The following is a 16,974-nucleotide window of genomic DNA, read 5'->3' on the forward strand; positions in this document are numbered from 1 at the left end:
TTCTCTGTTTGCTCTTGGGGCAGTGTTTTGCCTCATGTCCAGATAAAGAAAGGGTTAGTGTGTTTTATTGTACGTTTTATTATTATTAAATAAAAGCTTTTTGGTCACTGGTAGCCTGACATTCTTCCACTTTTATTGTATGTATACATAACCTTACATTTGAATTTTGCTTCCTCTATGTGTACAATCACACATATTACATGATTTTCAGCAGAGTTCCACCAGTAAGCAGTGCCCAAAAATCCAGTAGTGAACATGGCCATTTTCAAACCAAAAAATATCCAACTTTTTGTTTAGAAAATGGCTATTTGCTAGACATTTTTGTGCTCAGTGTGTCTATTCTTTAGGACCATTTTTGGGGAAAAAAAACATCCAAGGGAAAAATGCACAAAAACAAGCCATTGGGATAGATATCCCAGAAGAGCAGTGGAGCACCCTAGGGGGCACTTCAGTGGACTTCACATGAAGTCTACCATTTCCTTCTTATATTGTATGGTAAGCTCTTCAAAACCCACCAAAAACCTACTATACCCAACTGTATACCACTACAATAACCCTTATGCCTGCAGGTGTCACCTATATGTGGGTACAATAGGTTTTTAGTGGTTTTGGATGGCTCACACTTTCTACCACAAGTGTACCAGTTAGAGTTGGATATGGGCCTGAGTCCCCTTCTGTACAGTCCACTGCACTGACCGCTAGGTTACTTCAGGGACCTGCTTGCTGCTCTAATAGGACTAGCCATAACATCTGAAGCTGTCATAGATGTGAAAGAAACACATCTTTGGGGGATGGGAGGGTGTCAGTGACCACTGGGGGAGTAATAGGGGGGGGGGGGGTCACGCTTTAATCTCTCCAGTGGTCATCTCATCATTTAGGGCACCTTTTTGTGACTTAGGTGTGACTGAAACAAGTGTAGACCAAAACATCTAACTTTTAGCCCTGGATGTTTTTGCTTTGTTCCATTATGGCAGAAAAATGCCCAAATCCTACCCCCAACATGCCCCTTCTGATTTGGATGCACTGCAGAGAAAAATGTCTCAAATCTGAGTTTGCCATGTTTTAGACATTTTTCCATTTTGAAAATGAGCCCCTAGATTCACACACCAACACTGGTACCATGTGCCCCCAGAAATACTGTTCATATTGGGAACATCAGGGATTGAACAGATTTGTAAAAACAAAGCAATACAGAACAAGAGAGTACATATATTGAGCAGATCAGAGGTGTAGCCAGACATGATATTTTGGTTGGCCCTTAGCCCTAAGTTCAGTGGACACACAATTCCCCCCCCCCCCACACACACACACACACACACTTTCTGCCCCCAAGTCACTCATGCTTCTGCGACCTGACCCCCAATAAATAAATTCCTGAGCCAGTGGGGGTCCCCAAGCCCCGCCAACTGGAAGAGGTCCTCCAGTGGCCAGAACAGCTCATTTTCTTCTACTTGCTGCAGCTGGCAGCACTGTCCACATGCTGTTGTTGTGATGGCCTCTCCCCCCTCGCATATGCTGAGTTTTCATGCATGTGCAAAACCGAGCATGTGCGGGAAGGGGGACGCAACATGGCAACAATGTACCGCTGGCTGCAGCAAGTAGGAGAATAAGCTGTTCTGGCCACTGGAGGACCTCTTCCAGTTGGTAGGGCTTGGGGATCCCTGCCAGCCATAACAAAGGTGTCAGAATTTTGGGTGAGCCTGAACCGAAACTGGGTAGGCCCAGATCCACCCATGGCTATGCCACTTGGGCAGATCCTCCCCTTTTGGATACCCAACGTATCCTTTTCTTTCATTAAAACCAAATATGGGGACACTTTTTAAACTGTCTTCTTTGGGATAAAGTCCACAGATACTTTTTACCTGTGGACTTTGCGTCAGTTTCAAAGAAAACGAGTGATGTACTGAAAAACACTAAAAATCATCAATTCTTTGACAGTCCAATGATAGCATCCAGCTTCTGCCATTGTGACTGGATGAAATCACTGTAGCTAGACCTACCTCTCTCGCCCTCCATGGTGCATGGAGCCATGCTGAGATGGAGACAGTCATGGCTGCAGTGAACAGGAGGCGGCAGACAGAACTACAGACAGCCATGTCCTACCCTGCTCTGCCCAGTTGGAGTGAAGAGCTAATGTGCAGAGCAGGAGACTACATTAGAGAGTGCTAGAGTAAGTGGAGGGAGACATTGGGAAGTGAGGTCAATGAAGGGAGATATTTGAAAGTGTGTTGGGGTCAATGAAGGGAGAGATGCTAGAGGAGAGTAATGGAATCAGTGAAGGGAGATGCTGGAGAAGACTGCTGGGGTAAGTGAGGAGGAAATGCTGGAGCAAAGTACTGTGATCAGTGAGGGGGGAGATACTGAGGGACACTGCTGGGGTCAGTGAGGGTGGAAATGTCTGTGTCTAGCAAGGGAGAGTTCTGGGAATGGGGACTGAGAAAAAACTAACTGCCTGGGGTGGGCTTGAGAGAATGAGAAATGAGGATGCTGATGGAGACTGAGAGAAAAAATACCAGTGTTAAATTTTAATAATAAAAAGTCATGAAAAATTAGAATTGACCTAAAATATGCCGAAAATGTAATTAATTGATAGAAAAAACACTGATACACACAGATTTTTGTACCCTTTCAAAGCAACTAGTTAGCTTGAAAATAAACACCCAGGTGTACAATTCATAAGCCCCCAGGATCAGAAGCTCTAATTACGATGTTAATGATGACATTATACCAGGCTAACCAATCAAAACCTAGAGTGCCTGATATAATTTGTGACAGTGTAGCAATTTAAGGCACCTTATGAAGAGAAGAGATCCATTTTATCTTTTTTTATGTAAAAATGTTACAGTATTAAACACCATACTCAATTCCTATCAGATAAGGTGGTTTTAATAAATGTAAACCTTTTGGCTATATCTGTTTTAATAATCAGGACTTCACTGCATTATTCTGTCAAAACTGAGCGGGCGTCCTCCAACTGCATTACTGCTAGAGGATGGCGGTGCATTAATATTATGTTTTCAATTGCTAGGGACAGGCAAGTTCCGTGGAGTACTACAGAGCTTGTCTGTCTCTCATTATTGAAAATGTGATAGGGAAACAGCACCCCCTGCTGACAGGACTGTAGGTGGAGGACTCCAGCTAAGCTCAGTGCTTCACCATTATATTTTTATTATATTACCAGTAATTGAGTCTAACAGTACTGTAACATTGAAACTTGAGGTCCTCTTTCTAAAATGCAGTAACATTTTTAGTTACCATGGCTTAATGTGGGATTATACCACATGGTAGTTGCATCTTTCTTTCTTTCTTTTTTTGTCACCTATTGGGGGCATTCCCACTCTTCTATTGCAGATGTGCATTAACATTCAGATTCGCTAATACGGAAGCATTTAGCACCTCCTATTTAGGAGGCAGTAAGTAGTCCTGTGTTAACTGCCATTAGGTAGTTAACATTTTGGTAAGCACAGCACATTAACTGCCAAATGCCTTCCACTCCTACTGTCCGACCATGCCATGCCACTACACAAAAAAACACTTGGGGACCCTTTTACAAAGCCACAGGAGGGCTAATGAATGGGTAATGTTCACCAAATTGGCACTACTGCTGGGGTAGCACATGCTTCTGGTGGTAATTCCAAGTTTGGTGCGTGCCAAATCCTGCAGTAGAAAGTATTTTTATATTTTCTACCGCAGGGGGCATTCCTGGTGGTAATGGGCAGCGCAGCCACGTTGGTGCGTGCGCCATAGTTGCCACGGGTAGCGCGTGAGCCCCTACCACTAAGTCAATGGCTGGCGGTAATGGCTCAGACCATAAATAGGCATGCACTAGTTTTAATTTTTGCACACACCCATTTCCCAGCCCATTAAAAAATGACCTTTTCCCCAGCCACAGTAAAAAGTGGTGCAGTACGTGCCCAAAAAATGCACCCACACTACCGCAGGCCACTTTTTACCACAGCTTTGTAAAAGGACCCCTTAATGCACAAGTTGCCAAATGCTAACCATGAAAATGCTGCAAATTCCCTTAACATGGTTCTGCGCTAGTGGTTGCCACATGTGTGTTGATTGCTTACCATGGTTTAGTAAAAGGGCCCCTTGGTTTCTAAAGTCAATGCTGGAATTTATGTAAATATCTGGGGGGATAGAAGATGCAGAAAATGATGATTACATTTTTTTTAAGTAAAAACTTTAAAAAAGTATTGGGGTGAATATTCAGTGGTCAGAGATTTTATAGCCACCACTGGCTTTGTGCCTGGATATTCAATTTGGGCCATGTCCAGGCATCAGCATTGAATATCCAGGTACGTGCGGTCAGCTGGTAGTTATCTAGTTAAGGGGCACCATTCAGCCTATAACCAGATAAGTGAAACTGGGCAAAGATAGGATTGCGTTTTATGCGGTTCAATTTGTCTGGTTACCATATCTGGCTAAATGCTGAATATCGGCACTTAATCAGATAAGTACTGAATCCACCCAAACTCCATCCCCTGACCACCTACAACATAGCCAGTTTCAGTTAGAGGGGATATTCAGCAATACTATCCAGTTAAGTGCCACTGAATATCCCCAGATAGGGCCCCCCCACCCCCTCCACCCCACACAGGCAATTTAACCAGGCGGGAGCCTTGCCTACTCGCTTAAATAATGTAGAATGTTGAAGTTACGTGGATTAACATTACGGTTTCTACTATAAAATAATATATAGTAGACCACTGTATAGTGAGTGCAGTTTATTTTCACTTTATTTCTTTGGACACCTTCAGACTGCTTGGGTAGAGTAGCTCTCTAACTCCTAGATCATCATCTTTTCCTTAGACCATGTTTTATTATACCTCATAGTAGCTAGCACAAAATGAATGTATTTATTTAAGTGTAGACACTCTTGTCTTTGAAGTGGATCACATATGGATAAAACTGGTATGGAAATTCAAATAAAACAAAATTTAGGTTAATTTTACTGGCTATGAGGATAACTGACTTTAAATATTAACCCCTTACATCTTAATAGTGAGCTCACTGTGATGTCATTAGACATTGTTAAAGCTGCCTTCTGTAGGTCAATGGCCTAGTTTATCTGCAAAAAAGAATATTAATTATGTGATCACATAATACTGTCTGACAAATCACACCACTTGGGGCCCATTTTATTAAACCATGCTAGTGATTCCCAAGCTGCAAATGCAGTAAAGCCCATTCAAATCGAATGGGCTGCATCACATTTGCCGCGCTGGGAATCAGTGTGATTTAGTAAAAGGGATCCCTAATATTTCTCTACCATTTTATAATGAACAGCATACGTCTGCTTTATATTAACTAAATCTGCTTCTGCAGAACAGCCAATGCTAATCAATTGATGCTATAGTTTTTATAGCATTTTCATAAAGGGATGGACAATGACAGGTGTGTTTGTGCACTTCTTTATACTCAAATTACAAAGAAATTTGAAAATCGTCCATGAAAATTGTAAGCATGAAAATAAAAATAAAGAATCTGCATTAGTAAAGGAGTAAAAATAGTCCTGCTGATTGCACTTCAACCTATTCCCACCAGCACAAGGGACTCGAAGTCTTTTGTCATGATTAATGTTCCTGTTCTTCTGGAAAGATATTTTTTCATTTGGTTGTCTTACAACTTTTGTAAAGTTTTGAATTATATTTCCTAATAAAATTGTTCTGCTTTCATGGAAAATAAGAAGTGTTCTTATTTTGCATCCTGATTTCTGCTAAGAAAATTGAAAAATGCTAATACTAAAACATGCATATAAAACTTAACACATAAATGATTTGCTCCATTTTTATTTAAAAATTACAATATCATCCTAAATTATACAGGAATTGCACACACATTTAACAATTCATTATAAACTAAAGAAGCATTTAGTGAGTAATTCTATAAAGAAGGCATTAACATGTGCCAAATACATGTGTAACTAATTAGAATACCTGTGTACATATGCACATAAATACCAAAAATCCACTTAAGTGCCATTCTGTAAATATGTGCATATCTTGCATAGTGTGTATTTTACTGGTGGGCATTCACATGAGGCGGAGTCTGGGTGGGACTCACATGTGTAACTTATAGGCTGCTATAAATTATGCGTGTATCTCTGGCCACTAGTCATGAGCATTAACACCAGCTCTAAGGCTGGAATAAGTGGTGGCACCTAACCACATATGCACATATATACCTGGTTACATTGGTATTCTATAAAGGAAAGTAGGCACCTAGTTTCCTTTATAGAATAGGCTCTCAAGAGGCACTCCATTATAGAATTACCCTCTTAATACCATTCTTCTTAAAGGCTACCCTACACAGAAAAACTAATCTTCCAATCAGATGGAGAAAAACATACAATATCTCTGTCTTTTTAATGTGTAAATAACAAACAATAGAAGCTTTTTTTTTCATTTTTTTCTCATATGGAATATGCATGCAGAAACACTTAAGTGATATATATCCGCTGCGCTCCTTTGTATCTGGGCAGACTGGTCAGATTATAATCTTCTACGAGTAATGGCAGAAGTAGTTATAGAAATTAATTTTTACCAAAGCTACTCCAGGTACTTTGTCAAAATAAATAATGATACGGATTTGTAGTATCCATTTTTTATCAGTAAATCAAGGCATTCACTGTACTTCCATGCAAAAGGCAGTGTAAGCTGAAAGATATAATCATACAAAAAGTTAACGTTGTATTTATTTCTATCAACATGTATAGTAATTTACATTCCTAGATTAAGATTGTACAAACGTTTGGGTCAATATTTAAACTCCAAAGTCAGCATTTCTCTTAAAACTCTGACCATAGCATTTATTTTTCTTGTGGATCAAAATTTAAACAAGAGCACTGCCTTGAGTGAATTCCTTCAAAAAGGCGGTAAATAAATACTAATAAATAAATAAGAAATGTCTTTTACAGTAGATAGGTTACTTGAACAGTATTGCTTATTACAAAAGGCAGGTCTGGATGGCACAAGACTCCAATGAGCTGTAAGATATTGATGAAGGGAGTTTCCCCTGAAATTCTGACCTTCAACAGTGTGCTGGCATTCAAATAAAGATCACAGGAAAGATGCACTGAAATAACCCAGAGAGGTTTCTCTCTACTTCTGACTCATTTAAGTGTTGCCATAAAGTAACCCAAATTGTACTAGCCTTTGGTAAATACTTACCAGCTATCACTGGCACAGACAGGACCTCCCACCTGTAAGGATTACAGATCCCAGTGAAAAAGTTTATGGTATCAGCAATTAACTCAGGCACTCTCCCACTAAAGCCTAGCATGCGTGCATTAATGGACACTAGATTATGCCAAATACCGCACAGCCCACTGACCATAGCATTTAAAAACATACCCAGTGGTGCGCTGAAGCCGGCTCGCACTGGCTCGCAAGAGCCTGTTATCTTTTCCAAACTTTTGCAAGCCGGTTCTTAAAACCGGGACCCAGCTCTGTCTGCAGTGATTGCAACAGGCACTGTTGCCAAGGTTGTGGTTTTCCCGTCCAATTGGACGGCTTTCCGCGACCCGCTGTGGGAAATTTTTGACCGTTGTGGGTTGCGGTGGCCGTGGTTAGTGACGTGGGTGGGGTTAGTGACATGGGTGGGGTTAGTGGCATTGTGGACGGGGTTAGTGACGTTGGGGTGGAGCTGATGACGGCAGGAGCGGGGTTTTGTGTGGGAAATTTTTTTTCAATTTGGCAAGCCTGGCAACAGGCTCTCTCCAGCCAGCCCCAGGTCCTTCCCTCTGTTGCAACTTCTGTTGCAGGTCGGAAAGACCCAGTAGAAAGAAAGATTTGGAGCAGATGGAGGGAGCCTGTTGTGTCCTACCTCCAATCTGCAGCTTCACTCTCTGAGAAACCACAGGAGGGAAGGAAGGGAGGGAGGAGAGAGAAAGTGAGAGGTAAGAAGAGAGACAGAATCAGACTAGGATAGAGAGGAAGTCAGCACTGAGTTCCCCTCCCCCATGATGGGTTTTGTGTGTGCAGCGTCCTCCAGGGGCGTAGCCAGACAGCAGATTTTGGGTGGGCCTAGGCAAGAAGTGGGTGGGCACCAAGTGTTCTCCCCTCAACACCCAAAAAATATCTCAGCTGGTGGAAAAATGTTTCTCTGCACCTTGGCAGCCTGCAGCAAGCATGCGCTGAAAACTATCGTGGAGAGCAGTGTTTTTGTTACCATCAGGGTAACAAAAGGTCTGGCCAAGCTAAATGTGTGCTACTGTTGGGTGGGCCTGAGCCCTAACTAGGTGGGCCGATGCCCACCCAGGCCCACCTGTGGCTACGCCACTGGCATCCTCTTAAGTGCATGGGAGTGTCTCCCCTTTGCTTGCCTGGTTTTACAGCCCTGAACAGAGCCCAGGATGGGAGGACAAGCAGCTGATGCAAAAGGAGGCAGCCTGTGGGAGCAGAGCAGCAGGGAGGCCGACCAGACTGCAGAAAGGGCAAAGGTGTTTACAGATCCAGCTGGGCTGCTGGTTCAGGGCTTTGCACTCACTCCGTGCCTGGGCAGAGGCTGAATGGACCCAGTGCCTCAGATACTGTTGCATGTTGGAGGCTATGCAGATTAGGGAACATTTCTAATGGCTATCCCGGGGGGGGGGGGGGGGGGTGATCAGTGGCGCTCTGATGATGCAAGCCCACCTCCAGAAATTATGGCCCTAGAAATCTGTCTGGCTCCCTCCAGTATGGGAAAATTGCAAAATAGGTGGGGCTCCCTCATTCTTGGTGCAAGAGAGATGTGCAGGGAAAGTTTGTCCCAAATAGGATTGGGGCTCTGTGCAAAATTTCCCTTCCCATTTGCTTCCCATGTTGTTTCCTGCTCTTACTGTCTTCTATTTCTTTGATGTCTATTTTACATATTATGATCTGTGAGGCCAGGATTGCACTGCTGTAGAAAGAAAATGCCTATGTTGAAGTTTTAGGTGTTTGAAGGGCTAGTGGTTAAAGATAGCTGGCAAATGTTTTATTGATCACATGTAATATATGCATATTTAGCAGTTTTTAAAAGAAGAGGTGCCCGTGTTCAGAAAGTGTGCCAGGGTTTGTGCATTTATGTTGAAGTGTCATATTTTGTTGGATTCTATGGGGAAAACATGAGGGAGATTAATGTGTACCTGTGTAGGTGTGTTATGGTTTCTGTCACCCCAAAAAGGAACATCTCAGTTGGTGTATCAGGAGCTGTTCCATTTTGGGGTGACAGAAATTGGGTGTCTGTATTGGGCAGGGATGCAAGAGGTTGAGTGGTTGAGGATGGAGCATGGTATCAGGATTTGTGTGGCTGAATCTGTATTTCAAGATTTTTGTTATTTGTGTTGGGGTGTAAACCAGTGGTGTGCTGGAGAGAGTAATTCATTGCCCCCCCCCCCCCAGGCTCTCTTCCCAGCTATAGCCAGCTCTGCAATTTGGGGGGGGGGGGCGCAGAGGAAGACGAGAGGCACAGATGGGGGGGGGGGCGCAGAGGTGGACTGGGGAGAGAGCCTGTTGTTAAACTTTTACCAGCACACCACTGAACATACCTAGATATTCAGTGCAGGCTCTATCTGGATATCAATGCTGAATAGATAACTTAGGATATCTTAGTTATCTAGATACCAACACTGATTATTTTCTGGCTCTGCATACACCTGGACAGTCCCAGTATTATCTGGATAATGACACTGAAAATCAGTAACTGGTCTCAGTGAATGGCATTTACCAAGTCGGCCCATTTGTGCTGTTTTTTGCTCTGCTTGGTTGGCTTACTTGTGAACCCTCTCTTTTACCATGTTGCCATTCACCAAGTACCATGCAAACCTTTTTTGCAGTACCAACTCACCTAAATAATATTTAAATAAGTTTGTGCAGTTAATTTTTGTAATGAAGTGTGTGAAATTGCTAATAACCTGATTTATAATTCTCAGTTGACAAGCAGGATGAATCAGACATGGACTGTGTTTCTGCAAATTTCCTGCATCAAGGATCTGCATGAAAATACATACACTTATTCATACATACAATAAAAAATTAATGGGGTCCTTTTTATTAAGCTGTGCTAACAGGTGGCCTGCACTGTGACTAGCATGTGGGTTTCCCCCTGCGCTGAGGCCACTTTTAGTGTGGCTATAAAATGGGCAATTTTTCATTTTCTGTATTAATAGCCATGCATTAATTTTCCCATTAGTGTATGGCCATTTGCATTGGAGCCCTTACCAACAACTATTTACTAGGCGGTAAGGGCTCCTGCACTAACCGTGCACTAATAAGTTGGCTTGCAACAATATAGCTGCGCTAACCAATTAGCAATAGGCATGCCTACTGTCCGCCCCCAAACATGACCCCAATGCTAAAAAAAATACAAAGCTTTTAATAGCATGTGGGAAGTGTGTGCAGATGCCAAAACTACAGCATGCATTAGTGCTTACCGCTAATTAGTAAAGGTCCCCTATATTTGTTAAAAATAATATTTCAAGAATCAATTTTAAAACATTAAAATCACAATTCAAAACATCCTGGAGCTGTATGTATGGCTACATGGATGGTGCCAATGCAAGTACTTCGGTTTCCTAGACCATGGGATGATTTTCCAAGAGCTACTGAGCAGTGATGATGTCTATCTTTCAAGGAAGGGATGAAGCGTCTTCAGTAACAGACTGGCTAAAGTACTAAAGAGGGATTTAAACTTTATTTGCTGGGGATGAGTGAGAAAAGCTCCAAAGTCATTAATAACCCTCAGGAAGGTAAGACATCAAATACCCTTATAGAAAAGGGGAAAAAAGAGTTACATCTAGAGAGCTGTGTACACCAATGCCCGTAGTATGGGAAACAAATGTCTGGATCTAGAAGCTACAATGACAGATGCCGACATGGATTTTGTGGAGGTAACGGAGAATCATGATTGGGATATAGTTATACCTGGCTAAAATGTATTCAGGAAGGCCACGGTAGGAAAAAAAGGGTGGAGGAGTGGCGTTATACAGTGGGGGAAATAAGTATTTGATCCCTTGCTGATTTTGTAAGTTTGCCCACTGACAAAGACATGAGCAGCCCATAATTGAAGGGTAGGTTATTGGTAACAGTGAGAGATAGCACATCACAAATTAAATCCGGAAAATCACATTGTGGAAAGTATATGAATTTATTTGCATTCTGCAGAGGGAAATAAGTATTTGATCCCCCACCAACCAGTAAGAGATCTGGCCCCTACAGACCTAGGTAGATGCTCCAAATCAACTCGTTACCTGCATGACAGACAGCTGTCGGCAATGGTCACCTGTATGAAAGACACCTGTCCACAGACTCAGTGAATCAGTCAGACTCTAACCTCTACAAAATGGCCAAGAGCAAGGAGCTGTCTAAGGATGTCAGGGACAAGATCATACACCTGCACAAGGCTGGAATGGGCTACAAAACCATCAGTAAGACGCTGGGCGAGAAGGAGACAACTGTTGGTGCCATAGTAAGAAAATGGAAGAAGTACAAAATGACTGTCAATCGACAAAGATCTGGGGCTCCACGCAAAATCTCACCTCGTGGGGTATCCTTGATCATGAGGAAGGTTAGAAATCAGCCTACAACTACAAGGGGGGAACTTGTCAATGATCTCAAGGCAGCTGGGACCACTGTCACCACGAAAACCATTGGTAACACATTACGACATAACGGATTGCAATCCTGCAGTGCCCGCAAGGTCCCCCTGCTCCGGAAGGCACATGTGACGGCCCGTCTGAAGTTTGCCAGTGAACACCTGGATGATGCCGAGAGTGATTGGGAGAAGGTGCTGTGGTCAGATGAGACAAAAATTGAGCTCTTTGGCATGAACTCAACTCGCCGTGTTTGGAGGAAGAGAAATGCTGCCTATGACCCAAAGAACACCGTCCCCACTGTCAAGCATGGAGGTGGAAATGTTATGTTTTGGGGGTGTTTCTCTGCTAAGGGCACAGGACTACTTCACCGCATCAATGGGAGAATGGATGGGGCCATGTACCGTACAATTCTGAGTGACAACCTCCTTCCCTCCGCCAGGGCCTTAAAAATGGGTCGTGGCTGGGTCTTCCAGCACGACAATGACCCAAAACATACAGCCAAGGCAACAAAGGAGTGGCTCAGGAAGAAGCACATTAGGGTCATGGAGTGGCCTAGCCAGTCACCAGACCTTAATCCCATTGAAAACTTATGGAGGGAGCTGAAGATGCGAGTTGCCAAGCGACAGCCCAGAACTCTTAATGATTTAGAGATGATCTGCAAAGAGGAGTGGACCAAAATTCCTCCTGACATGTGTGCAAACCTCATCATCAACTACAGAAGACGTCTGACCGCTGTGCTTGCCAACAAGGGTTTTGCCACCAAGTATTAGGTCTTGTTTGCCAGAGGGATTAAATACTTATTTCCCTCTGCAGAATGCAAATAAATTCATATACTTTCCACAATCTGATTTTCCGGATTTAATTTGTGATGTGCTATCTCTCACTGTTACCAATAACCTACCCTTCAATTATGGGCTGCTCATGTCTTTGTCAGTGGGCAAACTTACAAAATCAGCAAGGGATCAAATACTTATTTCCCCCACTGTATGTTAAGAATAATATTAAAGTGACAGAACTGCAGGTCATATGAGATAAGGAAGAAGGGCTATGGGTTAAACTGGAAAGAGGAAAAGGAAAATGTATTTACAATAGTGTAATATACAGGTCACATTCACAGTCAGAAGAAATGGACACAGACTTAATTGAAGGCATCCATAAGATAGCTAGGAAAGGGGAAATACTACTGATAGGTTATTTCAATATGCCAGATGTTGTTTGGAGTGTCCCTGCTGCAGGGTCATCTAGAAGCAAAGGGATCTTGGATTCTCTACAGGAAGAATTGTTTCAGCAGTGGGTAATGAAACCAACGTGGGAAGGAGCTATTCAAGACCTGGTGCTTATAAATGGGTAGAATATTTCTGATGTTACAATGGGAGATCATTTAGTCCTAGATTTCAAAAGAACTAACTTTGCAGAGATGGGGGAATTTCTCAAGGAAGAATTAGTTGATTGGGGACAGCTGAATGAAGTAGAGCAGAAGTGGGCAAAACTGAAAGGAACTATTTTAAAGGCAGCAAACCTTTATGTTGGAAAATTACATAAAAGTAAGAGGAAAATAATGCTGTTCTGGTTCTCATAGTAGCTAAATAGGTAAGGGAGAGAAGGTTAGCCTTCATACATTACAAGACGACTCAGAAAGAGGAAGATATGCAAAATTACTTGAAAACATTAAGGGAAGCTACAAAAGCTGTCAGGAAAGCGAAGAGGCAAATGGAAGAAAAAGTAGTCAATACTGTAAAATTGGGGGACAAGACATTTTTCAGATATGTAAGTGACAGGAAGAAGTGCCATAATAGCATTGTAAGGCTCAAAGCTGAGGGGGAGGAATATGTAGAAGCTGATAAGGATAAAGCTGTACTGCTTAACAATTATTGCTGTTCTGTGTTTACAGATGGAATGCCAAGGGTAGGACCGCAGAAAACGAGTGCTAATGGGGATGGATGGATGGTAGACCAGGATCAGTTCTCAGAAGACTGTGTTCATGAGGAGCTAGCTAAACTAAAAGTAGAGAAAGTGATGGGGCCTGATGGGATACATCTGAGGGTACTGGTGGCTCCACTGTCTGACCTTTTCAATGCTTCCTTAGAGTCTGGAGTAGTCCCAGAGGACTGGAGAAGGGTGGATGTGGTCCCTTTGCACAAGAACGGAAATATGGAGGAGGTTGGGAATTACAGACCTGTCAGTCTGACCTCTGTGGTGAGTAAACTAATGGAAATGCTCCTATAGCGGAGGATTGTGATGTTTCTCAACTCGAATGGACTGCAGGACCCGAGGTAGTATGGCTTCAATAAAGGCAGTTCATGTCCGACAAATCTGATTGATTTCTTTGACTGGGTGACCAAATAGTTGTACATAGTTGTACATGCTCCTATAGTGGAGGATTGTGATGTTTCTCGACTTGAATGGACTGCAGGACCCGAGGCAGTATGGCTTCACTATAGGCAGTTCATGTCAGACAAATCTGATTGATTTCTTTGACTGGGTGACCAAATAGTTGTACATAGTTGTACAATAATTGTATATAGTTGAACATAGTTGTACAAGGCCATCATCCGTGTGACCATCATCCCAGTGCATTCAAAGCAAGGCTACCAAAACGGATGGACAACAAGAGCAGACACAATCCAATTCCTCCAACAATGGGACGACAGATGTAGAACAATACTAGACAACATTGCCCCAATTCAAACCAGAACATCAAACAGGAAGAAATCAACACCATGGTTCACCGAAGAACTGAAAAAACTCAAAACACAAGTTAGAAGGTTAGAACGTGCGTGGAATAAAAAGAAAGGTGACCCAACACTTAACGCATGGAAACAACTTCAAAGAAAATATAAGTATACCATAAGGCAAACTAAAAGATTATTTTAGAAAAAAGAAATAGGACCGAATTACAAAGACACACACAAACTCTTCCAACTCGTGAATAAACTACTAGATACCACACCAATCACAACCAACAACAAAGAAACACCAGGAGCGGACAATTTTGCGAAATACTTCAATGAGAAAATCGTACAACTACGACTTAAAATACCAGTCAGCACCACCGTTTACGCCACACTCCTTGACTGTCTAGATCCAGACCCAGGTGTATACCCAGCAGACAGAACCTGGACCAATTTCGAGATACTATCGGAGGATCTTATCTCCCAAATGCTCAAAAGATTTTCCAAATTTCACTGCAAATTAGATATATGCCCAAACAACCTCATGACATCTGCCCCTCATCAATTTATAATAGACCTCAAGAATCACGTAAACTATATCCTACAAATCGGACTCTTCCCGAAGGAAAAAGGAAACATTCTACTCCTATACCCAAAGCCGCAAAGAAGAGCGCCAGTGAACTAACTAACTACAGACCAGTAGCATCCATACCCCTAATAACCAAACTGATGGAAGGGATGGTAACCAAACAACTCACAAACTATTTAAACAAATTCTCAATATTACACGATTCCCAATCAGGATTTCGGTCCAACCACAGCATGGATACAGTACTAGTTACTCTCATGAATAAATTTAAACAAATGATTGCAACTGGCAAGAATATACTACTGTTACAATTTGATATGTCTAGCGCCTTCAATATGGTTGATCATGGGATACTACTACATATCCGTATTTCAGAATTGGAGGAAAAGTTCTCAACTGGTTCAAGGGGTTCCTAACCACACGATCATATCAAGTGACATCTAATTCGACTACATCATCTATATGGACACCAGAATGTGGAGTTCCAAAGGGATCCCCCCTCTCACCGACTCTATTCAACTTAATGATGATACCCTTGGCGAAACTACTATCAAACCAGAACCTTAACCCATACATATACGCAGATGACGTAACGATCTACATTCCATTTAAACATGATCTAAAGGAAATTTCCAATGACATCAAAGCCTACATATCATGCACACATGGGCGGACGCATTCAAGCTGAAACTCAATGCAGAAAAAACCCAATGCCTAATACTTACCTCACAACACAACACGAACAAATTCACCACCATTGACACACCAAAACTGAATCTTCCAATCTCGGACACCCTAAAAATTCTTTGAGTTACCATTGATCGACACCTAACATTTGAGAGTCATGCGAAAAATACAACCAAGATGTTCCACTCAATGTGGAAATTAAAAAGAGTAAGACCTTTCTTCCCAAGAACCATCTTCCGCAACCTGGTACAATCAATGGTACTCAGTCATTTAGATTATTGCAATGCACTCTACGCTGGTTGCAAAGAGCAAATAATTAAGAAACTTCAGACAGCTCACAACACTGCAGCTAGACTCATATTCGGTAAAACAAAATACGAAAGCTAAACCCCTACGAAAAAAGATGCACTGGCTTCCACTTAAAGAACGTATTACGTTCAAAGTATGCTCCCTAGTTCATAACATTTTTCATGGAGACGCACCAGCCTACATGTCAGACCTGATAGACCCACCACCCAGGAATGCTAAAAAATCATCCCGCACTTTCCTTAATCTTCATTTCCCAAATTGTAAAGGTCTCAAATACAAATTAATGCACGCGTCAACCTTTTCCTACCTGAGCACACAATTCTGGAATGTGCTGCCGTGCAAATTAAAAACGATTTATGAATTGGCTAACTTCCGAGTTCTACTGAAGACTCATCTCTTTAATAAGGCATACAACAATGATCAACAAATATAAACTCTTATACGCACATCCAAAACTGCCTCTACTATGTCAACCTGCCAAAACACTACCATGTTTTTTCACTATCATGGTACCCAAGATCCTTTAGCTACTACTAAATGTATATTTTCTTATATAATTCTTATATATTTCTTAAATATTTCTTAATATGTTTGCTTGTTAAAATACTATCATGTTTTATCACTATCATGCTACCCAAAATCCTTCAGTTATCACTAAATGTATACTTTTTCATGTATTTCTGTTACTCATGATGTATTGTAAGCCACATTGAGCCTGCAAAGAGGTGGGAAAATATGGGATACAAATGCAACAAATAAATTTGGCCCTTATCTGCTGTCATGTTTCTATGTATGTATGTATGTAAATGATGGAATTTTTTGATTTGTATTGTGATTCTAATATTAATGTATATATGTATATTTATATGTATTTTTATGCAGACCCCTGGAATAGCTCTTCCAGGGGCCGATGCAGAAAGGTAACGCAGGCAGAAGCACACAGCTAGTGAGACTTCTGCACACAATTTTACAGCCGCACAATGCAGAGAAGTGTTTCACACAGAAGATAAGGCTATGTGAATCCACACATAGGACACTGGCACATAGCATATTAATATGAATAGTAATGAGACTATTAGTTTTTCAGCCCCAATGCAGAGAATTATTCATAAGACTTTAACACAAGGTTTTAAAGCCATATAGAGTGGAGGAGTGGC

The 16,974-nt window shown here is 41.9% G+C and overlaps 1 protein-coding gene across 1 annotated transcript in view; it reads right to left on the reverse strand.

Annotated features, from left to right (window-relative positions):
• Nucleotides 1-6,516: 6,516 nt before the first annotated feature.
• KCTD19 (potassium channel tetramerization domain containing 19) overlaps nt 6,517-16,974 on the reverse strand; it is a 580,310-nt gene continuing 569,852 nt past the window's right edge. The window contains exon 17 of the mRNA XM_030205019.1: nt 6,517-6,662. Within this exon, the coding sequence (XP_030060879.1) occupies nt 6,555-6,662 (108 nt within the window). The 3' untranslated portion in view covers nt 6,517-6,554. The remainder of the gene's footprint in view (nt 6,663-16,974) is intronic.

This window comes from Microcaecilia unicolor, chromosome 5 (assembly GCF_901765095.1).
Source record: "Microcaecilia unicolor chromosome 5, aMicUni1.1, whole genome shotgun sequence".
In the NCBI taxonomy this organism is placed as follows: Eukaryota; Metazoa; Chordata; class Amphibia; order Gymnophiona; family Siphonopidae; genus Microcaecilia; species Microcaecilia unicolor.